This window comes from Chiloscyllium punctatum, chromosome 24 (genome assembly GCF_047496795.1).
Source record: "Chiloscyllium punctatum isolate Juve2018m chromosome 24, sChiPun1.3, whole genome shotgun sequence".
In the NCBI taxonomy this organism is placed as follows: Eukaryota; Metazoa; Chordata; class Chondrichthyes; order Orectolobiformes; family Hemiscylliidae; genus Chiloscyllium; species Chiloscyllium punctatum.
Genome location: NC_092762.1, coordinates 63873104 through 63899787, shown reverse-complemented (window position 1 = coordinate 63899787; position 26684 = coordinate 63873104). Strand labels below are relative to the sequence as shown.

The 26684-nt window shown below is 36.8% G+C and overlaps 2 protein-coding genes and 1 long non-coding RNA gene across 3 annotated transcripts in view; all 3 read left to right on the top strand.

The window, feature by feature from the left end:
- Positions 1-256: 256 nt before the first annotated feature.
- Positions 257-2091, top strand: LOC140494397 (uncharacterized). Its single transcript, XR_011963948.1, has 3 exons — positions 257-388; positions 1531-1557; positions 1991-2091. It is a non-coding gene; the product is annotated as an uncharacterized lncRNA (long non-coding RNA).
- A 142-nt stretch (positions 2092-2233) lies between these two features.
- LOC140494428 (mucin-16-like) lies at positions 2234-23455 on the top strand. Its single transcript, XM_072593611.1, has 33 exons — positions 2234-2284; positions 2574-2743; positions 3719-3745; positions 4187-4320; positions 4406-4473; positions 4749-4918; positions 5935-5961; positions 6392-6525; positions 6621-6688; positions 6985-7154; positions 8194-8220; positions 8658-8791; positions 8888-8955; positions 9247-9416; positions 10679-10705; positions 11148-11281; positions 11378-11445; positions 11738-11907; positions 12858-12884; positions 13314-13447; positions 13551-13618; positions 13916-14085; positions 15274-15300; positions 16018-16151; positions 16247-16314; positions 16628-16797; positions 17210-17236; positions 19221-19366; positions 19458-19525; positions 21313-21482; positions 22494-22520; positions 23134-23294; positions 23384-23455. Exons 2-33 carry the CDS (start codon positions 2575-2577, stop codon positions 23453-23455), a joined length of 3234 nt encoding a protein of 1077 aa, XP_072449712.1. The 5' UTR covers positions 2234-2284; position 2574.
- Positions 23456-23991: 536 nt separating this feature from the next.
- LOC140494396 (mucin-16-like) overlaps positions 23992-26684 on the top strand; it is a 34121-nt gene continuing 31428 nt past the window's right edge. The window contains exons 1-4 of the mRNA XM_072593586.1: positions 23992-24100; positions 24861-24887; positions 25211-25344; positions 25435-25502. Of these exons, the coding sequence (XP_072449687.1) occupies positions 24043-24100; positions 24861-24887; positions 25211-25344; positions 25435-25502 (287 nt within the window). The 5' untranslated portion in view covers positions 23992-24042. The remainder of the gene's footprint in view (positions 24101-24860; positions 24888-25210; positions 25345-25434; positions 25503-26684) is intronic.

Here is a 26684-nt window from a genome sequence, read left to right as displayed (position 1 = left end):
GATAATTTAACAGTTATCTAGAAGGAAGAAGTCGTTGTTATTACAGGGAATGAATGTGTAATGAAATGTTGCTTGCACAGAGCTTTGCTTTGCTGACAAATGATTTGCCTCTAAACATTGCCCTCCATTGGTGTCATCATGTTTATTTTGGTGATGTGGTGACTACATCAGATCAAAGTTCCTCCCTTTGGTGCTAATCTTCTTTCAATGTTTTGCAGCATGGTCGATGGTGACAGCAGCACAGTGACAGCAACGTGTTCGTTCAAAAACGATTCAACCATTCAGGACATCGATAGAGTGCTTGTGTACCATGTGTTTGAAAATAAGACTGAAGATGTTTCGAAGTTGGGGCCATACACATTGGACAAAGACAGTCTCTATGTAAATGGTAGTTATACAGTCAATATTCTGCCAAACCGTTGGTTTATCTTCTTGCTGTGTATTGATAAATAGGTAAACAGCATCTAATGCATTATACCAAGAATAACTTGCAATGGAAGGAAATATGTGCAATGTCACAATTTAAATCCCCCAATATTAGTTGGTCAGAGGACAGGGTCCATGTTGTCCCATGCAATTTATTTGCTGACAATGAATATAATTTATGCAGCACCTCTCTGAGCTCAAAATTGCATTTGTGAAGGTTGTGGAATTAAGCCTAGATTCTCTGTATTCTGTTAACAATCAGATAGTATGTCAGCACCATAAATTCCTTTTACACTTGATTGTACCATGTATTGCATCCCAAACCATATCATAATTCTGGAGTTGAGTTTAGAAATTGTTGGAACTCTTTCAATCTTATTCCATTTCTTTTCCCTGTTGAAAGAAAGAAGGCAAAAGGGACTATTGTGAAAAATGTATTAAATTCTCAGTCAGTTCCTCTTTGAGTTTGGCACTACCTTTTAACAGTTGAAAATGTGTTGCTGGAAAAGCGCAGCAAGAATCGGGCTCATGCCCAAAACATCGACTCTTCTGCTCCTTGGATGCTGCCTGACCTGCTGCGCTTTTCCAGCAACACATTTTCAACTCTGATCTCCAGCATCTGCAGTCCTCACTTTCTTCTCCTATCTTTTAACACCTGCACACTCAAACTACATGAAGCTATTTACATGTTAAACTCAGTCTTCAATTTGTTTGGAATCTGCAGTAATATTTAGAGCAATATCTGCTAATAACCATGGTAATGACGTATTGCACATCACACAGGAGGTAGCAAGAAACATTACAGATTAAGAATTACATATCAACAACATGCCAATTAAATGTTTGGCTCATTTGAAATTTGGCAACATAATGTGGTACTTCAAAATAATGGTGTCCCCAACATTGCAAAAATAACAGTTTTACAATAATATCTGTAAGTTCCTCACTTGATGTTATTTACATTGACTGTTCTCACATTCATCTGAGAGACTGGACATTGATCGGATTGGCTACTTTAACGTATTACATCATTTCATGCACATTTATTTAATGAGACACATTGTGATAGATTTGTCTGACAACACAATACTCTTTTTGTTCTAGATTACCATGAGGCACTTCTTGTAACCAGTGAGTGGAAACTCGTTTTCTTTATTTTTTGGAATATTTTTGCGCGTCCGCATTTATTTCAATTCTGCCAAGATCACGTTGGGATTTAATGGATGATTCAGTCAGTGTAACCTTATTATTTTGAATTTGCCTTGTTTATATTATAGTTGAAAGGTAAATGAGTATTGTTTAAAGTTAGTGTGTTGCAATTGTCAGCACTTATGCAGAAGCTGGTAAGCTAGCACAAATTCAGGGCTAATACTTGACATCTTTCTTGTCATCAATACAGCAGGTCTAGATTGAATAATAATTAACTCTCTAAACCAATTTTCATGGGATCTCCCATTGTTCCTCGTAAATCTGGCCACTATTTCAGCAATAGGCTCTTGTTCTTCCAATGCATTCTCAGTGTATTTGTGTGTGTGAGATAAACTGTTTTCCTCTTTTTCCATAGCTGTTGTTCCACTTGTAACTCCAACAGAGGAACTCATACTTATTGATTACAATCTGACATTTATTATAAGTCATCCATCATTCCAAGACATTGAATCAAACTCTTCCAATCAGACAGGCATAATTGAAAACCAGGTGAGATAATTCAACAAATCTTTTTGAAAGAGAAATTTTAGTTGCACAATACTTTTTATTAATGTAATTATGTTTGATTTTATTCCCTATAGCTCAATGACCTGTTCAAAAACAGCAACATAAATGCTACGTTCTCCAGTTGCAAATTTCAATCACTCAGGTAAGAAATATTATAATTTATACATAATATTGACACTGATCTTGCACTTGAATCTTGAAAATTACAGTGAATGAGAAATTAACTGTTATCTAGAAGGAAGAAGTCGTTGTTATTACAGGGATGGATGTGTAATAAAATGTTGCTTGTACACAGTTTTGCTTTGCTGACAAATGATTTGCCTCTAAATATTGCCCTCCATTGGTGTCATCATGTTTATTTTGGTGATGTGGTGACTACTTTGGATCAAAGTTCCTCCCTTTGATGCTAATCTTCTTTCAATATTTTGCAGCATGGTCGATGGTGACAGAAGCACAGTGACAGCAATGTGTTCCTTCAAAAATGATTCCACCATTCAGGACATCAATAGAGTGCTTGTGTATCATGTGTTTGAAAATAAGACCGACAACTTTTCGATGTTGGGGCCATACACATTGGACAAAGACAGCCTCCATGTAAATGGTAGGTATCCAGTCAATATTCGGCCTACTCTTTGTTAATCTCACATGCTATGTATTGACGAATGGGTAGTCAGTGTTCTAATGCATTATTCCCAAGCAACCACTTGCAATGGAAGGGAACTGGTGCAAAGTCACAATTCAAATCCTCTACCATGAGTTGATCAGAAAGACAGAGTCTGTGTTGGACCTTGCAATGTTTTTGGTGATAAAGAATATAACATATATAATACCTCAGTGTGCTCAAAATTGCATTTATGCAGATTGTGGGATTAAGACTAGATTCTCTGCATTGTGCTAATAATCTGGCAGTACGTCAGCACCATAAATTCTTTTGGCACTGGATTGTACCATCTATTACATCACACAATGAATCAGAGCTCCGGGATTGAGTTTAGAAATTTTTTTAACTCTTCCAAAAGAGGCTTACACGATGTACTGTATTTCTTTGTCTACTTGAAAGAAAGAAGACAAAAGATATCTGAAAAATATATTATATTCTCAGTCAGTTCCTCTTCGACTTTTGCCACTATGTTTTAATGTTTGCCCACACACAATAAATGATGATTTTTGCAATACATATCCGTCATCCACAATTTGCTTGAAATTTTGATATAACATTTACAGGAATATCTTCTCAAAGACCTGATATAATTTAGTGTACATTTCAGACTGATGATATTAGAGAACATTATAAGTAAACAATCACTGATCAACAACATGCTAATGAATCATTCGGCTCTTTGAGTTGAAATTAAATGTGTTCCCAAATTGAACAAACAAACATTTCCAAAAAGAAGATCCACAAGCATCCTCAGTGATGTTAATGGCACCTGACATTTCTTAGTTTCATCTGAATGCCGTTCCTGGAGTCATTGTCATTGATCCGATTGGTTGTTCTCTCAGTGTTAGTTTAGTTGTTACACGTTTAATTAGCGAGATACATTATGCTAACCTTGTGACTTTCTATTGTTTCCAGATTACCATGAGACACAACTTCTGACCAGTGAGTAAATACATTTCATCTTGCTCAGAAAGATTTTCTGTTTGTGCAAATTTTTCTTTTTCTGTTTAGGAAGTAGATGTTGTGATCTAATGAATGATTCATCAGGTGTATCATCAGATTATTTTGACCTTAATACACATTAACCTGGAGATGAATAGGTAAAGTACTACTGGTTGAAGTCAGTCTATTGATATTGACAGCACCGAAGAGGTAGCTGGTTAGTTTCAATGAATTCAGGGAAAAACCCTGATATCTTTCTTTACATTAAGATAACCGATTTGGGTTAAATAATCATTAACTGTTGAATTCAATTTTTATGGACTCTCTCGTGGATCTTGTCCACTTAATCTGTCCAATATTTCATCAACAGACTCTCACTCTTCCAATATATTCTCAATTTGTTTCTTGTGTGGGGTAGAATATTTTTCTCTTTTTCCACAGCTGCAATTCCACTTGTTACTTCAACAGAGGAACCAAAGTTTACTGACTACAATGTGACGTTTATTATAAGTAGTCCATCATTCCAAGACATTGTCTCAAACTCTTCCAAACAGACAGGCAAGATTGAAAATGAGGTGAGGTAATTGTATTTGAAGAGGAAATTATAGTTCCAGACCTCTTTCGTTGCTTTCCCTAATGTTTTGTTTTCTTTCCATGTAGCTTGAAGAACTATTCAAAAACAGCAGCATCAATGCTACGTTCTCCAGTTGCAGATTTCAATCACTCAGGTGAGAAATATTGCAATTGCAATATTTAGAATGATCTTGAGCTAGAGTCTTGTTCATGGAGTATTGACAGTTATCCAGAAGGAAGAAGTCATTGTTATTATACAAAACGGATGTGCAATGAAATAGTCAATGCACAGAGCTTTGCTTTGCTGACAAATGATTCGCCTGTAAAACCGGTCCTCTATTGAAGTGATGATTTTTATCTTGGTGATGTGGAGACTACATCAGATCAAAGTTCCTGTCTGTCATGCTAATCTTCTTTCAATGTTTTGCAGCATGGTCGTTGGGGAGAGCAGCACAGTGACGGCAATGTGTTCCTTCAAAAACGATTCTACCATTCAGGACATCGATAGAGTGCTTGTGTATCATGTATTTGAAAATAAGACTGAAGATGTTTCGATATTGGGGCCATACACATTGGACAAAGACAGCCTCTATGTAAACGGTAGTTATCCAGTCAATATTCTGCCTAACTGTTGGTTTGTCTGAAATGCTATGTATTGATAAATAGGTAATCAGCATCTAATGCATTATACCAAGCACCACTTGTAATGGAAGAGAATATGTGCAAAGTCACAGCTCAAATAGCCCAACATGTGTTGGTCAGAAGGACCGGGACCATGTTGGACCATGCAACGTTTTGCTGACCATGAATATAATTTACACACCTCTCTGAGCTCAAAATAGCATTTGTGGAGATTGTGGGATTAAGCCTAGATTCTCTGTATTGTGTAATAATTTTGTTGTATGTCAGCACCATAAATTCCTTTTACACTGGATTGTACCATCTATTGCATCCCAAACTGAATCATAGTTCTGGAATAGAGTTTAGAAATTTTTTGAAGTCTTTCAAACTTACTCTATTTCTTTGTCCCCTTGAAAGAACGAAAGAAGGCAAAAGAGACTATTGTGAGAAATGTATTAAATTCACAGTCAGTTCCTCTTTGAGTTTGGCACTATCTTTTAACAGCTGCAAACTAAAAATACATGAAGATATTTACATGTTACACTCAGTCCTCAAATTGTTTGGAATGTGCTGTAATGCTTAGAGCAATATCTTCCAACAACCATAATATTACGTATGGCACATCACACAGGAGATTGCAGAAAATTTAACAGATTAAGAATTATATATCAACAACATGCCAGTTAAATGTTTGGCTCATTTGACTTTTGTTAATGTAATGTGGTACTTCAATTTAATTGTGGTCCCAATGTTGCACAATTTACAGGGTAAAAACAAGGACTGCACAAATTACTGTTTTCACAAAAACATCAGAAAATTCCTCACTTGATGTTATTTACATTGTCTGTTCTCACATTCATCTGCAAGGTCTTCTCGGAGACTGGGCATTGATCAGATTGACTGCTATTAACGTCTTATGTCATTTCTTGCACATTTATTTAGTGAGATACATTGTGATAATCTTGTCTGACAACATGATGTTCTTTTTGTTCCAGATTACCATGCGGCACGTCTTCTAACCAGTGAGTAGAAACTATTTTTCATCATTTTGGGGAATATTGTTTATTAATCCACATTTATCTCAATTATACCAAGATCATTTTGTGCTTTAATGACTGATTCATTCCGAGTATCCATATTGGGATTTATACTGATCAACTTACAGTTGACTAGGTAAACAACAGTCGGTTGAAGTTAGCATATTGCAATTGTCTCACTTCTTCAGCAGCTGGTAAACCTGCCTATGTCCAGAGTGAATACTTCACATCTTTCTTGTCATTAATGAAGCAGATTTAGATTGAATAATAATTAATTTTTGAAATCCATTTTCATGGGACCTCCCATTGTTCCTGGTAATTCTGGCTACTATTTCAGCAATAGACTCTTGATCTTCCAATACATCCTCAGTATGTTTCTGTGTGTGGGATAAACTGTTTTCCTCTTTTTCCACAGCTTTAATTCCACTTGTAACTCCAACAGAGGAACCAAATCTGACTGACTACAATGTGACATTTATTATAAGTAGTCCATCATTCCAAGATATTGAATTAAACTCTTCCAATCAGACAAGCTTGATTGAAAATGAGGTGAGATTATTCAACAAATCTATATGAAGGGGAAATTGTTGTTTCACATTTCTTTTGCTTCTTGATGTAAATATGTTTGATTTCATTCCCTGTAGCTCAATGATCTGTTCAAAAACAGCAGCATAAATGTTACGTTCTTCAGTTGCAGATTTCAATCGCTCAGGTAAGAAATATTACAACTCATATGCAATATTGAGAAGGATCTTGCACATGAGTCTTGCTCTCAGAATGTTACAGTGACTGATAAATTAATAGTTAACCAGAAGGAAGAAGTCATTGTTATTATACGGCATGGATGTGTAATGAAATGTTGATTGCAAAGAGTTTTCTTTGCTGACAAATGATTCATCTATAAAAATTTCCCTCCACTGAAGTCATCATGTTTATTTCGGTGATGTGGAGACTACATCAGATCAAAGTTCCTCCCTTTGATACTAATCTTCTTTCAATGATTTGCAGCATGGTCGATGGTGACAGCAGCACAGTGACGGCAATGTGTTCCTTCAAAAATGGTTCTACCATTCAGGAAGTTGATAGAGTGCTTGTGTATCATGTGTTTGAAAATAAGTCGAAAGATGCTTCGATGTTGGGGCCATACACATTGGACAAAGACAGCCTCCATGTAAATGGTAGTTATCCAGTCAATATTTTGCCTAACAGTTTGTTTATCTCACATCGTATGCATTGATAAATAGGTAAACAGAGTCTCATGCATCATACCAACCACCTCTTGCAATGGAAGGGAATTTGTTCATAGCAACATTTCAAATCCCCTAACATTATCCCAAGCACCACTTGCAATGGAAGGGAATAGGTGCAAAGTCACAATACAAATCCCCTAACATTAGTTGATCAGAAGGACAGGGTCTATGTTTAACCATGCAATATTTTTGCTGACAAAGAATATCTAGTCTCAAAATTGCAACCACGCAGATTGTGAAATTAAGCCCAGATTCTCTGTATTGTTTTAATAATTTGACAGTATGTCAGCACCATAAATTCTTTTTGCACTGGATTGTAACATCTATTGCATCCCAGAACCAATCATAATTCTGGAATTCAGTTCAGAATCCTTTGAACTCTTTTAAAAGAGTGTCAGACAACTTCCTCCATTTCTTTGTCCCCTTGAAAGCAAGAAGACAAAAGAGACTACTATGAAAAATGTATTAAATTCTCAGTCAGTTTCTCTTTGAGTTTGGCACTATCTTTTAATATCTGCACATGTAAGTATTTATATGTTACACTGAGTCCTTAATGCATTTGGATTTTGCTGTAATATTTAAAGCAATATCTTTGAACAACCATGATATCACACATTGCACATTTCACACAGCAGATAGCAGGAAACAATGCAGATTAAAAATTAAATTTCTACAACATGCCAGTTAAATGTTTGGCTCATTTGACATCTGTCAATGTGATGTGGTTCTTCAAATTAATTGTGGTTCCAACATTGCACAACTGACAGTTTTCACAAAAACATCTGGAAATTCCTCACTTGATGTTATTTACATTGACTGTTCTCACATTCATCTGAAAGGTCTTCTCGGAGACTGGGCATTGATCGGATTGGTTGTTATTGACATCTTACATCATTTCTTGCACATTTATTTAATGAGACACATTGTGATAGCTTTGTCTGACAGTGTGATGTTCTTTTTGTTATAGATTACCATGAGGACCGTCTTATAACCAGTGAGTTGAAACCATTTCTCTTTTTTATTTTGAAATATTGTCTGCTTGTCCACATTTATCTCAATTCTCCCAGCATTGTCTTGTCATTTAATTAATGATTCAGTCAAAGGTTCCAGATTATCTTCGGCATTATACTGAGTAATTTATAGTTGAATAGGTGAATGTGTATTGTTTAAAGTCAGCGTGATGCGATTGTAAGCATTTATGTGGTAGCCGGTATGCTTGCACACATTCTCGGACAATGCTTGACATCCTTTCTGTCACTAATGCAGCAGATTTAGATTGAATAATAATTAACTCTTGAAATCAATTTTCACGTGATCTCCCGTTGCTGCTGATAAATCAGGCCACTCCTTCTCCAATAGGCTCTCGTTCTTTCAATACATCCACAGTTTGTTTCTTTGTGTGGGATAAACTGTTTTCCTCTTTTTCCAAAGCTGCAATTCCACTTGTTACTCCAACAGAGGAACCAAACCTTACTGACTACAATGTGACATTTACTATAAGTAGTCCATCATTCCAAGACATTGAATCAAACTCTTCCAATCAGACAGGAATGATTGTAAATGAGGTGAGATAATACTACAATCTATTTGGAGGTGAAATTATACTTCCAAACCTCTTTCGTCTCTTTACCCAAAGTATGTTTTGTTTTCTTTCCATGTAGCTTGAAGAACTATTCAAAAACAGCAGCATCAATGCTACATTCTCCAGTTGTAGATTTCATTCACTCAAGTAAGAAATATTGCAATTCATATGTAATATTTACAACGATCTTCAGCTTGCGTCTTGCAATCTGAAGATTACATGAATGCTAAATTAACAGTTATCCAGAAGGAAGAAGTCATTATTATGACTTGGAGTGGATGTGCAATGAAATGTTGATTACACAGAGCTTTGCTGATAAATGTTTCGCCTGTCAAAACTGTCCTCCATTGAAGTCATCGTCTTTATCTTAATGACATGGTGACTGCATCAGATCAAAGTTCCTCCCTATGATGCTAATCTTCTTTCAATATTTTGCAGCATGGTCAATGGTGACAGAAGCACAGTGACGGCAATGTGTTCCTTCAAAAATGATTCTACCATTCAGGACATCGATAGTGTGCTTGTGTATCATGTGTTTGAAAATAAGACAAAAGACGTTTTGAAGTTGGGACGATACACATTGGACAAAAACAGCCTCTATGTAAATGGTAGTTATGCAGTCAATATTTTGCCTAACTTTGTTTATCACACTTCCTATGTATTGATAAATAGGCAAACAAAGTCTCATGCATTATACCAAACACCTCTTGCAATGGAAGGGAACATGTGTAAAATCACAGTTTAAATCCCCAAACGTTAGTTGGTCAGAAGGATAGAGTCTATGGTAAACCATGCAATGTTTTTGCTGACAAAGGATATTGCTTATGCAACACCTCTCTGAGTTCAAAATTGCATTCATGCAGATTGTGGGATTAAGTCTAGATTCTCTGTACTGTGCTGACAGTATATCAGCACCATAACTTCTCTTTAAACTGGATTGTAACATCTATTGCATCCCAGAACAAATCATAATTTTGGAAGTGTGTTCAGAAATTTTTTTGAACTCTTTCAAAAGTATATCAGACACCTTATTCCATTTCTTTGTCCCCTTGAAAGAAAGAAGACAAAAGAGACTATTGTGAAAAATGTATTAAATTCTCAGTCAGTTCCTCTTTGAGTTTGGAATCTGCACACACAACATACATGAAGGTATTTATGTGTTACACTCAGTCCACATTTTGATTGGGTTTTGCTGTAATATTTAGAGCAATATCTTCAAAAACCATGATATCACACATTGTATATTTCACACAGGAGATAGCAGGAAAAATTACATATTAATAATAACATATCAACAACATGGTGGCACCGTGGTTTGCACTGCTGCCTCACAGCGCCAGAGACCCGGGTTCAATTCCCGCCTCAGGCGACTGACTGTGTGGAGTTTGCACGTTCTCCCCATGTCTGCGTGGGTTTCCTCCGGGTGCTCCGGTTTCCTCCCACAGTCCAAAAATGTGCAGGTCAGGTGAATTGGCTATGCTAAATTGCCCGTAGTGTTAGGTAAGGGGTAGATGTAGATATAGGGTATGGGTGGGTTACGCTTCGGCGGGGCGGTGTGGACCTGTTGGGCTGAAGGGCCTGTTTCCACACTGTAAGTAATCTAATCTAATCTAATCTAAATATTCAGCTCATTTGATTTGAAATTAAATGCACTCTCAACACTGAACAAATAATCATGTCCACAAAAAAAATTCCACAAACCTCCTCAGCAATGTTACTGGCACCTTGACAGTTCTTAGTTTCATCTTAAAGCTCTTCTTGAAGTCATTGACATGATCCGATTGGCTGCTCTCTCAGTGTTAGTTCAGTTAGTACATGTTTAATTAGCAAGATACATTATGCTAACCTTGTGACTTTCTATTATTTCCAGATTACCATGAGGCACAACTGCTGACCAGTGAGTAAATACATTTCATCTTGCTCAGAAAGATTTCCTGCTTGTTCCAATTTTTCTTTTTATGCTTAGGAAGTAGATGGTGTGATTTAATGAATGATTCATCAGGTGTATCATCAGGTTACCTTGGCCTTAATACATATTAACCTGGAGATGAGTAGGTAAAGTACTATTGCTTGAAGTCAGTGTGTTGAGATTGACAGCACTGAAGAGGTAGCTGGTTAGTTTCAATGAATTCAGGGAGGATGCTTGTCATCTTTCTTTACATTAATGCAACTGATTTAGATTAAATCATAATTAACTGTTGAATTCAATTTTTACGGAATCTCTCATGGATCTTGTCCACTTAATCTGTCCACTATTTCACCAACAGGCTCTCACTCTTCCAATATATTCTCAGTTTGGTTCTTTGTGTGAGATAGATTATTTTCCTCTTTTTCCACAGCTGCAATTCCACTTGTTACTCCAACAGAGGAACCAAAACTTACCGACTACAATTTGACATTTATTATAAGTAGTCCATCATTTGAAGACATTGAATCAAACTCTTCCAATCTGACAGTCATGATTACAAATGAGGTGAGATCATTCAACAATGTTTTTGAAAAGTAAATTATAGTTCCAAAGTTTTTACGTCTCTTTACTGAAAGTATGCTTTGTTTTATTTTCCTGTAGCTCAATGAACGATTCAAAAACAGCAGGATAAATGCCACATTCTCCAGTTGCAGATTTCATTCACTCAAGTAAGAAATATTGCAATTCATATGTAATATTTACAATAATCTTGAGCTTGAGTCTTGCACTCAGAACATTATATGAATGCCAAATTAACAGTTATCCAGAAGGAAGAAGTCATTGTTATTACACAAAATGGATGTGCAATGAAATGTTGATTGCACAGAGCTTTGCTTTGCTGACAAATGATACACCTTTAAAATTGTCCTCTATTGAAGTCATCATCTTTATCTTAGTGATGTGATGACTATATCAGATCAATGTGGCAACCTATGGTGCTAATCTTTCGATGTTTTGCAGCATGGTCGATGGTCACAGCAGCACCGTGACGGCAATGTGTTCCTTCAAAAATGATTCTACCATACAGGACATCGATAGAGTGCTCGTTTATCGTGTGTTTGAAAATAAGACCAATAATGTTTCAAAGTTGGGGCCATATACATTAGACAAAGACAGCCTCCATGTAAATGGTATGTATCCAGTCAATATTCGGCCTACTCTTTGTTCATCTCACATGCTATGTATTGACAAATGGGTAGTCAGTGTTCAAATGCATTATCCCAAGCACCACTTGCAATGAAAGGGAACATATGCAAATCCCTGAACATTAGTTGGTTAGAAGGAAAGAGTCTATGTTAAACTATGCTGACAAAGAATATCATCTATGCAACACCTCACTGAGCTCAAAACTGCATTCATGCAGATTCTGGAATTAAGTTTAGATTCTTTGTATTATGCCAATAATCTGGCAGTATATCAGCACCATAAATTATTTTTAAACTGGATTGTAACATCTATTGCATCCCAGAACCAATCATAATTATGGAAATGTGTTCAGAATTTTTTTTGAACTCTTTCAAAAGTATGTTAGACAACTTACTCCATTTTTTTGTCCCTTGAAAGAAAGAAGACAAAAGAGACTACTGTGAAAAATGTACTAAATTCTCAGTCAGTTCCTCTTTGAGTTTGGCACTATGTTTTAACATCTGCACACACAAGATACATGAAGGTATTTACATGTTACACTCACAGTCCTCAATTCATTTAGAATTTACTATAATATTTGGACCATTATCTTCTAAAAACCATGATATCATCCAATGTACATTTCACACAGGAGATAGCAGGAAACATTTCAGGTTAATAATAACGTCAACAACATTCTAATGAAATATTCAGCTCATTTGACTTGAAATTAAATGTGCTCCCAACACTAAACAAATTAATATGTCCTCAAAAAGGCCTACAAACCTCCTCAGCGATGTTACTGGCACTTGACAGTTCTTAGTTTCATCTTAAAGCTGTTGTTGGAGTCATTGACATTTATCCAATTGGTTGGTCTTTCAGTGTTAGTTCAGTTATTACACATTTCATGACCAAGAAACATTATGCTAACCTTGTGATTTTCTATTGTTTTTAGATTACCATGAGGCACAACTTCTGACCAGTGAGTAATTGCATTTCATCTTGTTTGGAAAGATTTTCTGCTTCTGCAAATTATTCTGTTTTTGGTTAGGAAGTATACATTGTGATCCAATGAATGATTCCTCAGATGTATCATCAGATTACCTTGGCCTTAATTCTGATTACCTTGTAGAGGAATAGGTAAAGTACTATTGCTTAAAGTCAGTGTGTTGAAATTGACTTAGTCTGTACACAAGTTCAGCAACAGGCTCTCGCTCATTCGATACATTGTCTGATCATTCATGAAGCAACTTTCGACTGAATAATAATTAATTGTTGAAATCAATTTTCATACGATCTCTCATCGCTCCTGCCCAATCTGGCCACTATTTCAGCAATAGGCTCTCGTTCTTTCAATACATGCTCAGGTTGTTTCTTTGCGTGGGATAAACTGTTTTCCTTTTTTCCACAGCTTTAATTTCACCTGTAACTCCAAGTGGAGAACCAAAACTGACTGACTACAATGTGACATTTGTTATAAGTACTCCATCATTCCAAGACATGGAATCAAACTCTTCCAATCAGACAAGCATGATTGCAAATGAGGTGAGATAATTATAATTCAACAAATCTATTTGAAGGGGAAATTTTCATTTCACATTTCTTTTGTCTCTTTGCCTAAAGTATGTTTTGGTTTCTTTCCCTTTAGCTCGATGGATTATTCAAAAACAGCAGCATAAATGCGACGTTTTCCAGCTGCAGATTTCATTCATTCAGGTAAGAAACATTGCAATTTATACACAATATTTACAATGATCTTGCACTTGAGTCTTGCTCTCAGAACATTACAGTGACTGATAAATTAATGGTTATCCATAAGGAAGAAGTTATTGTTATTGCAAAGATCATATGTGCAGAGAAATGTTCATCGCACAGAGCTGTGCTTTGCTGACAAATGATTCACCTGTAAAGGTTGTCCTCCACTGATGTCATCATGTTTCTCTTGGTGATGTGATGACTTCATCAGATCCAAGTTCCTACCTTTGATGCTAATCTTCTTTCAATATTTTGCAGCATGGTCGATGGTGACAGCAGCACAGTGACAGCAATGTGTTCCTTCAAAAATGATTCTACCATTCAGGACGTCAATAGAGTGCTTGTGTATCATGTGTTTGAAAATCAAGCGCAAGATATTTCGAAGTTGGGGCCATACACATTGGACAAAGACAGCCTCTATGTAAATGGTAGTTATCCAGTCAATATTCTGCCTAACTCTTTGTTTGTTACCCATGCTCTGTTCTCATGAATGGGTAGACAGTGTTCTAACGCATTAAACCAAGCACTACTTGCAATGGCAGGGAACATTTGCAAAGTCACAATTCATGTCTTGTACCATCAGTTGGTCAGAAGGACAGAGTCTATGCTGGATAGTGCAATTTTTAGCTGACAACGAATAATATGTACAGAATATCTCTCTTAGCCAGATATTGTATACATTCCAATTAGACGATTGAGGGAAGAAGCTATGCACCATTTTAATACTGCGACAATATGACAGCAGCATAACTTCTTATTATGCTGGATTGTATCATCTGTTGCATTTCAGAAGAAATCATAACTCTGTAATTGAGTTTAAACATTTTTGAACAATTTCTGAAGTTTCAGGCACCTTATTCCATTTGTTTATGCCTTGACAGAAAGAAAGCAAAAGAGATCACTGCGAAAAACATATTAAATTCTCAGTTAGCTCCTGTTTGCATTTGACACTCCTTTTTGATGTCTGCACACACAAAATAAATGAAGGTTTTTGCATGAGATACCCAGTCCACAATTTGTTTTCGATTTCACAATCATATTTACACTAATATTTTCTCAAATTTTTGATCTGGTTTATTTTACATTTTTGACGGAGACTGCAGGAAATGTTCCAAATCAATAATTACATATCACCAACATGCTAATTCAATGCTTTACTCATTTGACTGCTGTTGAGAATGTGGAGCTGGAAAAACACAGCAGGTCAGGCAGTATCCTAGGTGCAGGAGAATCGACGTTTCGGGCATAAGCTTTTCATCAGGCCTGAAGAACAGCTTGTGCTCAAAATGTTGATTCTCCTGCTCCTTGGATGCTGCCTGACCAGCTGTGCTTTTCTAACACCACACTCGCGACTCTGATCTCCAGCATCTGCAGTCCTCACTTTCTCCTCATTTGACTGCTGTCAAGGTGATGGGGTTTTCAACTGAATATGCTCCCAACATTGAACAAATAAAAGTTTCCATAAAATGTCTTAACATTCCTCCTGGATGTTACTGACATTCAACAGTTCTTACATTCTCCATAACACTGTTTTTGGAGTCGTTGTCATTGATTGGATTGGTTACTATTAGCGCATCAGTTCAATTTGTAACAACTTGATCATCTTTTTGTTTTAGATTATCACGAGGCACGTCTTGTAACCAGTGAGTATTGATACTTTTCTTATTGTCAGGAAATGGCTTAAATTCATGTAAATTTATCTTTTTTTTGTAAAGATTGTGGTATAATTTTATGAATAATTCATTTGTAGTATCATCGTATTATTTTGGCCTTAATATTGATGAATATTTAGAATAGTAAGTCAAATACAATTGGTTGAAGTGAGTGTGTTGAAATTCCTCAATGCAATAGTTTAGATTATTTACAGTGTGGAAACAGGCCCTTTGGCCCAACAAGTCCTCCAAAGAGTAACCCACCCAGACCCATTCCCCTCTCACTAATGCACCTTACACTATGGACAATTTAGCATGGCCAATTCACCTGAAGTGCACATCTTTGGACTGTGGGAGGAAACCCACGCAGACACGGGGAGAATGTGCAAACTCCACACAGACAGTCACCCGAGGTGGGAATTGAACTTTGGTCCTTGGTGCTGTGAGGCAGCAGTGCTAGCCACTAAGCCACCGTGCGCCCCATGGTTAGTTTCCATGCAACTTAGGAAAAATGCTTGATATATTTCTTGTCATCAATATTCAATGCATCAATTAATGCATCAATATTCAATTACTACTTGAAATCAATTTTCATGCTATATCCAATATATTGGTTAATCTTGCTAGTCTTTCCACAGTGGGGTATTCTTCTTCTCTGGTAAGTTTCTTTCCTTGTGTAGAATTAACAGTTTTCCTCTTTTTCTACAGCTGCATTGCCACATGTAACTCCTACGGCGGAACCAAGTCTTATTGACTATAATGTAACATGTATTATAAGTCATCCATCATTCCAAGACATTGAATCAAACTCATCCAGTCATACAAGAATGATTGTCAATGAGGTGAGATCATTCTATAAATCATTTCTGAGAACAGACATTCCTTCCAAATTTCTTTTGTTTTGACCTAAATTATGTTTTTCTTCCTTTCCCTATAGCTCGATGACCTTTTCAAAAATAGCAGCATAAATGCAACATTCTCCAGGTGCAGGTTTCATTCATTCAGGTAAGTAATAATGCCACTTATACAAAACATTTGCAATGATCTTGCACTGGACTCTTGCACTCAGAATACTACAGTTAATGTTTCAATATTAATGTGTGAATTAATTTGCCAACATTGATAAATATTTAGAATGAACTAGATGTCACTTACAAAGAATGGATCTGCAGAGAAAGGTTGTTTTTCTTTGCTGACAAACGACTTCCATCCCAAAATTATCCACTCCTATGTCATAATTCTTGTCTTTGTTAGAATGATTATTATGCTGCATCAAAATTGCTGCCTTTGATGCTAATCTTTGTTTAATATTTTGCAGCATGGTAAATGGTGACAGCAGTGCAGTGACAGCAATATGTTCCTTCAGAAACGATTCTACCTTTCAGGACATTGACAGAGTCCTTGTGTATCATGTGTTTGAAAACAAGACCAAAGATGTTTCTAAGTTGGGCCCATACACTTTGGACAATGACAGCCTCTATGTAAATGGTACTCATCCAGTCATTACTCAATTCAGGTTCTGTGTGGTCAGTTCATATATAGGCACAGTTGTTATGTAGAATACTAAGCATCTCTTCAAATGTGAGGAAATGAATGCAAAGATTTTGATTACTGGTGTCACACATGAGATACAGTGAAAAGTATTGTATTGCATGCCAACCAGACAAATCATACTGTACATAAGTACATCAGGGTAGTAGAACCGAATGCAGAATATAGTGTTACAGCTACAGAAAAGACGCAGAGAAAAAGCAACTCTAGTGCTTGATAAAAGAGAATGGAAGAGAGTATCATATTTAATTAAATATTATAGTGGTTAATAATTAAGATTATTTATGACATGACAATAAGATGAATTGTGGTACCTTCCTATGACACTCCTATCTTTTTACATTTCTAGATTACCACGAGACACGTCTTGCAAGCAGTAAGTATGCTTAATGGTGAATTTGTAAGGAATAATCAACATTCCAGCATAACTACTCTAATTAAAAATTTGTTTTATATTTGCTATGCCATTCTATATTAAACACTCCATTCATGGAAGTTATTTTGGACTGAATGACTCCAGGTTATTCCTGAATGGCAGGACTGATACACAGTGAGAGAGACTGAATCAGTTGGGACTATATTCACTAGGGTTTAGAAGAATGATGGCGGTCTCAAGTAAACTTACGAAAGTCTGGCTGTATTGGATTGGGTAGATGCAGGAAGGATGTTCTTGGTGTCCAGGGAGTCCAGAACCAGCCATCACAGGCTGGGGTAAGGATTTGAGAACAGAGATGATTTTGTCACCCAGAGACAGGTGAGTCTGTGAAATTCTCTGCCAGAGCTCCTAAGATAATGGAGGAGTATTAGGCCGTTTGATCGTGGCTGATATGCTCCTCACCCTTATTTTCCTGCCTTCTCTCCATATCCCTTCAACCCATTACCAATTAAAAATCTGTCTAACTCCTCCATAAACTTACTCACTGTCCCAGTATCCATCGCATTATAGGGTAACGAATTTCACAGAAGAGCAACCCTTTCGGTGAAATAGTTTCTCAACTCTGTTTTAAATTTTCTACCCCTAATCCTAAAACAATGACCTCTCATCCGAGAATGCCCCACAAGAGGAAGCATCCGTTCCAAGTCTATTTTATCCACACCTTTTATCATCTTGAATATCTCAATTTGATCTCCTTTAATTTTGCTAAATTCCAGAGTGTATAGGCCTAAACTGTTCAATCTCTCTTCATATGACAAACCCCTCCTCTTTGGGATCAATCTAGTCAACCTCCTCTGAACTGCTTCCAATACCACTACATCTTTCATAAAATGAGAGGACCAAAACTGTGCACAATACTCCAGGTGCCATCTTACCAATATAGTTGCAACAATACTACCTTGCCTTTATATTCTTTTTCTTTAGCTAGAAAAGCCAATCTTCCATTTACTTTTTTTATTATCTGCTGTACCTACATTCCAGTTTTCTATGACTCATGAACGAGGACACCTAGATGCCTCTACACTGGAGCATCTCCCGGTCTCTCCCCATTTAGATAATAAGTCACCTTCCCATTTTTATCAACTAAACTGCATGACCTCACACTTATCCATATTAAACTCCAACTGCCACATTTTGGCCCACTCTCCTAACCTACATATATGTATTTGTAAGATTCTTATTTCCTCATTGCAATTTACTGTCCTGCCTATTTTTGTGCTGTCTGCAAATTTGGTTATAGTGCTTTCTATCCCCGTATCCAAGTCATGGATTGTAAATAACTGTGGTCCGAGCCCTATGGCATCCCACTAGTTACATCTTGCCATCCAGAAAAATGCATTTATCCCGATTCTCTGTCTTCTGTCAGTCAGCCATTCACCTATCCAAGCTAATAAATTAACCCAAAACCCAGATAGTCCAACCTTGTCAATTCACCTTTTGTGTAGCACCTTATCAAATGCCAGAGAAAACATTTCAGGCCAAAACATTGAAGACTTTTAAGAATGAGTTGGGTGGAGTTCTTAGATTAAAGTGATCAAACCTGGGGAAAACCTAGAACAGGGAACTGAGATGAATGATCAGCCATGATCATACTGAATAGAAGAGCTAACTTGAAAGGCTGAATGGCCTACTCCTGCTTATATATTGTATATGTGATGAGAACAAATGTCACCATGAATCAACTCTTGCAAGCACTGAGTATAAGTAATTAGAATATGTTTCTGTTCAGTCACAGAGCATCCAAACATTATATCAAATAAAACATGGAAGTATCTTTAATGTGAAATGTCCAAGTATAGAGAAGTTTTGGGATATCCTTTCTCCACTAATTTAAAATGGCTAATGCTTCTACTTGGTAAAAATACTTGCATTTAATTATTTTTGTACTTGCTGAGAACTGAACTATTATTTTCTTCTTCCCCAGCTGTGATCCCTGTTTTAAGTGTGACAATGACTCCAGAAAAGAAACTGAGACCTATTGACTATAATGTGACCTTCATAATAAATAGACCGGGATTCCAGCAAATTCAGTCAAACTCCATTTTAGAGACCATGAAAATTGGAAAAGTGGTAAGTAAGAAAGCTAGGAAGTTTATGGCAGTATCTTCTTGGTAACATCTTAAGCATCTGCATCTAAGGCATGTTTATTATTTTCTTACAGCTAAATGACCTATTCAAAAACAGCAGCATTAAAGCGACATTCTCACGTTGTTCAGTACATATGCTCAGGTAAGAATTGTCAGCGATCATCGAATTGAACCTTTATCTGTTTGAATCTTATTTCTATAATACGTAGCTAATTGTAAAATTCACACCTAGCCATAAAGTTCAAAGAGTATCACTTAAAATAAATTTGTATATAGGTATGCAGGCTTGGAATTTCTGATATCCTGACAGTCATTAATTCAGTATTGTTTGTAATTGCGCTTGGGGACCTGGAAATCCACATTTTAACAGATTCCAAAGGAATTACAGGAAACTGATTCCATTATGCTTGGAACCCTCTGAAACCTTCCACAATTGGAGACTTTGGACAACTGTAATGAAATTAAGTAAAATAATTACTCAGAAAATGTTGGACTCCTAAATACACAGTCTAATTCCCGTGGAATTACTGAACAGGCCCCATATTTACCTCAGGCATCCCCAACTTCACCTCCACCAGATCCTTTACAATCCCCAGATCTGACCGCTTTGAACTGATCCCCTTTCCTGTCTCACTGCAGGGTCTGGCATCCCTCTGGAGATCCAACGCCCCTCCCTGATTTGCATCTGAAACCCCTGTCTCACTCCATTGCTCCAGGTAGACCCAACCCCCTGACCTCCTCCATTGTCACCAGACCCCCAACCCTGTCAATACTTACCAGCACCTAAACCAGGACCCAAACCCAACACCACATCAGGACCTCCCTCTCTTCACACCAACCTTGACTTCTGTCACTCATCCCAATATAACTTAAACATTGCAGTGGCAAGGTCCCCTTACACCCTTACATCATGGAATCCTATATACACCTTAATCCCTACACATGTGCTATCCTACCCCCTACCTAGCAGGCATTCTGCCCAGTTTCCATAGCATGATTATTTTCTTGGCACCATTTCTCTCTAGCAACTGCAGCCTATCCCTTAGTCAGCTGTCACCTTATTTACCTGGCACACTCCTGTCTAACCACTTTTTACAAATTCATTCATGGGATGAGGTCATCTCCAGTTCTGCCAGTATCCCAAATTGCCCAGAGGGCAGTTAAGGGTCAACATATTGGTGTGGGTATGGAGTCACATGTGGGCCAGACCACATAAAGATAGTAGTTCCCTTCCCTAAAGGGCATTAATGGACCAAACGGGTTTTTCCTGACAATCAACAATGGCTACATGGTCATCATCAAACTCTTAATTCCAAATTTTAATTGATTTCACTTTCCACCATCTGCCATGGCAGGTTTTGAACCCAGGTCGCTAAAACCTTACCTGGGAATCTGAATTAACAGTCTAGGGAAAACATCACTAGACCATTGCTCCCCAGCCACCACACCCCCATGTCAATCTACCAGCATCTTACACCCTACCCACCTGGAATCATCCCTACCTGGCACCTTAATTATCTGGCACACCATCCCCTCTACCCAAGTAGCACCTCACTCTCCAGCCAAACAATACAGTTATCTTACGTACTTATCTTTTGTCAGAAACTGTCAAAGTGGCTGTCTGAACTTTTACATTGCAGAAAACAATGATGAAATATAGGCATGGCTGCCCCTCCTCTTCCAGCTCTGTACTGGGAAAGAAGTGTCAGAATGGTTCTGCTTTTCTGGAAGGGGCCCTGACCAGATTGTTTGTCAGAAATGTGAAGCTGCTTCCTTTCTGAGAGATTGCCACTCTTTGGGAAATCTACAACATTCATCCCAGCAAGGATCGCTTCAATTCGCCTATCAATCAGCTTTGCTTTCATCATCGTATGAACTATATTGTTTCCAAGTACTTCCTGCTAAAATTGTACTTTTGTTTTTCTGCAGCATGATCGATGGTGACAGAAGCAGAGTGACGGCAATCTGTGCATTCAAACCTTATCCGGAAATTCAGCACGTTGACAGAGTACTTGTGTATCATGTGTTTGAAAACAAAACCAAAGACATTTCTAACTTGGGACTCTACAGGTTGGACAGTGTCAGCCTCTATGTGAATGGTATTTCATTGTTTTTTGGAATAACTCTTCATACATCCTTTGTAATTGTATATGCATCATTACCAACAATATGGCTAATATCTAACCTATGCAGCCCGTAATGCTCTTTGAGAGTGTGGACCTCTGAAATCCATGCAATGCATTGATTTCAGCAGAATATTCTGCAGCCATTCAGTGACATCCTGGATTCTAGCATCGGGTAGGAAACATGCTAATCTGAATTGCTAATGAGGCGGGCCAGACCCCTTCAGAATTGAATCCCCAACTCCCTGCTCACACTGTCCAATTGAGTCACCTGTACTGCCATTGACTCAGCACAGGCTGCACTTCCCAGACAGACCATAATGCTCACTAGTATTGAAAACTGGGTTGAAATTTGGATTCCTGCACTACTTGTGTTATCTTGCATGACCATCTGGGTGTTATTCATTTCCTTTCTGCCTTCAGAAACCTCGGACCACCTCCATAAAAATTCTGTCGACATAGCTCTTAGCTTGACAGATATTCCACAGTGACTCCAGCTGTACTCCACTCCAAGCATTAGATTGGAGTTGCTGCAGCTGAAGAGATTCCAGGCATGACTTGCAGTTGTGATTTGGAGTTCCTGTGGAGCAAGGCATGTACTTTACAGAATTCCAGTGAGCTGTATCTATTGATCAGGGGTTCATTATCAACAGACATAAGCTTTGAGAAATTAAAGAAAAACTTTAGCAAATTACTGGAGATAAAGGAAATGGTTAAAAAAAAACTCCTTCTCCCCCTGCTCTAAATTCCCAATTTTATCAAATTTCCAGCTTTGGCATTATATTCGTCATGTATTCAATGATTCTGGTTGTCCTATTCTTCAAATGCTTCTCATTCAATAGTCACAAATTAAAGTATTCTTGTTATTAAACAATTCAGAAACAGGTTATGGACTATTACCATTACTGTTGTTTTTTTATTTTACTTTATAGACTTAGAGTGAAATGTGTTATTTGTATTAATGATATTATCTTATTCTATTTCTAGATTACCATGAAGCACTCCCACCGATTAGTAAGTCTGCTTTTTTTCTTTAATTGTTGGGAACGTAGTACTCATCCAGTACATTGTTGACAATCTAAGCACATTATCTGCTACTGGACTTTGGTTCAACAAAATTGTTAATGCTATTTTGAGAAATTTTGAAGAATTATTGCCATGAATAGGATTTCTGGTTATTCTGAGGACTCTGTCGGACCAGTTGCATGATGGCTCAGTGAATGCTTTATAGTTCTGCTTTGTCAACATAGCTACAATTTGAAAGTAATACGCTGATGCAAAATTATCAATACAAACTGATGAAATGCTCTTGAATAGTAATTCCTAACTTCCCAAAGGCAAAATGTAGTCATACAATGTTTATGAATTCTTATTAGATCCCTTTACTCCATTTATTTAGGATTCCCCTGCAGACATTATTGTCCTTGATGTGGAGCTTGGAGTAAGTTCTTGGTATCATACTGTTGGCCTGATTCAGGGTTTCATGGTCTGTTTGACTGTAATTTACAATACTCAACAAAAAGAGCACTTGTTTTCTCTTTAAATTTTTTCCTATGATTAAGAGAGGTAATAGGACCTACAATACAGCAATATTTATGTTTAATCATGTGTTCATCTTCCTTTCTAGCGGAACTACCAATCGTGCCTGTAACAAAAAATCCAATTCAGAGCCAGAGACCATCCAGTTTTAATGTAACTTTCACCATTGAGAATTTGCCATTTATGGAGCAGCTACACAATGAAAAATCAGAACTATACAAGTCTGCATCAAATATTATTACTTATAAGGTATTCTGGGAAAACAATAATTATTAACATGTTTTGGTTATCATTTACTATACTCAGCCCACTGACCTCTGAACATATTTGCATTGCAGCTGAATCAATTATATCGTGGTAGCAATATAAAAGCAACATTTTCAAAATGTACTATTGGATCTTTAAGGTGAGCACTATCACTTAATAAATAGTTGCATTGTAATCATGGAAAATAATGTTTCCATTAATCTTCAAAAATTATGTGTGAAAAAAGATTAAATATTTTTATTAGTAATATTTAGTTTATTATGTAATGGATTGTTCTTAGAGTTGATGTCGTCTTCTTTGTTCTGAATATGCTTTTGTTGCCAATTTCGAACTTTTAAGAGATAAATACAACAGGACTTTACTGTTGATGCATAATTGGAAGAGATTACAAACTGTGTACTGTGATATCTTAATTAGGTACTGAGTATTCTGTCTTTGTCAAGCTGTTATAACTTGATGAAGCTCATCAATTATTCCCCGCAGATATAATTCTAGAAAATCAGGAAACATAAATATTATTAAATATATGAAGACTTGTTAAAAAAAATGCCATTGATTTCTAATGATAATTAATGTTATTATAACAAATAGTTAACAAAGACTTTTTTTGATTGCCAGTGCGACAACCAGTCAGAAGACCAAAGTGTATGCAATGTGTTCTTTCAACAATAATTCTACTGCAGGGAAAGTCAATAGAGTTATTGCATACCATCAGTTCAGTTACAACACGATGAACATCACTACTTTGGAACCTTATACTCTAGACCCGAACAGTCTCTATGTCGATGGTATGAATTGTTGGGATATTTATAAAATATCGTACCCAAGGTGATGTGAAAGTGCATTAGATAATCTGTACTCAGATATTGTTGTGCTATCTATAAACAGAGTTCTTCTTGAACTGAGCTTCTCCAATGGGATTATGGCACAGCAATCTTATCTTTTGACTCTAATGTTTGGCCCTAGCATTACTTGTATTGCATTCTGGGAACCTTGAAAGGAGCAAATGGTACAGCTGCATTGCCAACCACGTCCAGCACAGCCTGTGTGCCACCTAGTGTTGGGAAAGTGTAAAAGCACTGGCATACCCATCTTGTGCTGGTAGCATCGCAAATCAATCAGCTGTCCTGGCTGACTTAATGTACATCCTAAAAACTCCTCAATACAGACTTTCTTTATCTGTGCAGCTCTCTTCAAGAAGGACATTGAGTGAAAACCAGCAGGATCACACTTTAACCTTGCATGCTGTTTAGTCTCCTGGTGACGAAGCAGCCAGACATCAGTATGGCTCCTACTTGACTGCACACTAGAGTCAGGCAAATGAAGAGGCACCAAAAATTTTGCATGCTGCTTATTTCAACAAGGTGCTTATGGCACAAGGGAGATGGGAATTTTAATTAATTGCTCCATGATCATTCTGGACCAATTATTTATCCCTGGTAACTTAGCAAAGGCTTATGGTTTTACCTGGATATAATGCGTTATGCATGAAATATTTCATAGATTGAACAGAGTCCAGTTAATTACAATGTGCTATTTTATTTTCAGATTATCATGAATCAACACCTACAATCAGTGAGTTTTTTTATTTTAATTTGTTAAAATTCCTATTCTATCATCTCACATTTACTCTTTATTATTTCAACAAAGTGCTTCATTTCTATTTGATACTACAGTGATCCGGATTCAATAAGTAATTACTATGTTCATATTCCATGCTAGTCAATTATTTTGTTGGAAACAAAATGTAATAATTTCAATTAAATGTTGAAAGATGCAGATTATGTTTCTTGTCCCTTTTGTTTACTATGAAATTTCTATAGTACAAATAGAACTGTATAACAGATAAGTAACTGAATATATTAGTTGTTAAATTATATACTTCTCATTCTTTCTAGCACAAGCACCAAATCAGAACCAAGAGTCTGGATTTAATGTGACCTTCACAATTATAAATTTGCCATACATGGAAGAATTGCATGACAATACATCACGCTTGTACAAATCAGCATCAACTATCATTACTTATAAGGTATACCATCAAGTTGACATTTATTCAAATGATAATCTGTTAATTTAGTATATTATTTTCTTGTTGTAACATATAATGTTTTCCCTGCAGCTCAATTCCATGTTTAAAAACAGTGATATAAAAACTGCATTTACAGACTGCAAAGTAATTTCCCTCAGGTAAGAGGGTTTTTATATCTTATCCTAATGTTTTAATTGTCATTATCATTAAATCATTTAATTATCATTTAATTATCAATAATCACGGAAGCTTCAGTGCACCCTCAGTCATGTTCTCAGGTTATATCAATTCTGAATCTATCTGCGTGTAGATAGTTTCCCTGCTCTTCCACAGCATAATTTAACAGCTTTCCTTCTCTGGTAAACATTTCTATATCTGGTAAATGTCATGATCTTTTCACCTTTCGTGCTTGTTTGTGGTAAGACCATGTACTTTTTTGCTTCAAAATACTATCACAGAAACCCTAATTGGGCATCACTTTTAGTTTCTGATTCATCAACCAATTGAAATAATTTGTCACTACCTGTATTTGCTATTTGAATCTTTTCAAAACCTGCATTTTGTCAATGTTTTGTCAATGTTAGATTCTCAAAGTAATGTTTTGTCTTTGAGAATCTGATGAACACAACTCATCATATATTGCCCTGCGAAGAAATATATCCAAAGGGAAAGATTTTTTAACTTGCTGCCTGACCATTGTCAACCATCGATTATGGTATTACCTGAATTTTATTCCGTTAAAATTAATGGAGATATAAATGAAATAGTTTCTATAAAATCAGGTTACAAACTGAAATGTTAACCTTATGCCACAGAACATAGAGTCATAGAGTCCTACAGCATGGAAACAGGCCCTTTAACCCAAACCAATCTGTGCCAACCAAAATGTCCATCAATGTTAAACCCATTTCCCTGCACTTGGCCCATATCCTTCTAAACCTTTTCTGTCCGTGTATTTGTCCAAATGCCTTTTAAATGTTGTTAATGTTCCCAACTCAACCACTTCTGCTGACAGCTCATTTCATACATATGCCACCCTCTGTGTAAAAAAGTTATTATTCAGGTTCCATTTTATTCTTTTCCCTCTAACCTCAAGCTGATGCTCTCTAGTCCTTGATTCCCCAACCCTAGGCAAAAAGACTGACAACATTCATCCTACCCATGCCTCTCATGATTTTATATACTTCTATCTGTACGTGGCACGGTGGCACAGTGGTTACACCGCTGCCTCACAGTGCCAGAGACTCGGGTTCAATTTCTGCCTCAGGCAACTGTCTGTGTGGAGTTTGCACGTTCGCCCTGTGTCTGCATGGGTTTCCTCTGGGTGCTCCGGGATCGTC

Coding starts and splice junctions, on each gene's coding strand:
- LOC140494428 (XM_072593611.1), top strand. CDS start 2,575: ATGGTCGATGGTGACAGAAGCACAGTGACAGCAATGTGTTCCTTCAAA. Junction 16,798..17,209: donor TGACAGCCTCTATGTAAATG/GTACTCATCCAG, acceptor TTACATTTCTAG/ATTACCACGAGACACGTCTT. Junction 19,367..19,457: donor CCATGAAAATTGGAAAAGTG/GTAAGTAAGAAA, acceptor ATTTTCTTACAG/CTAAATGACCTATTCAAAAA.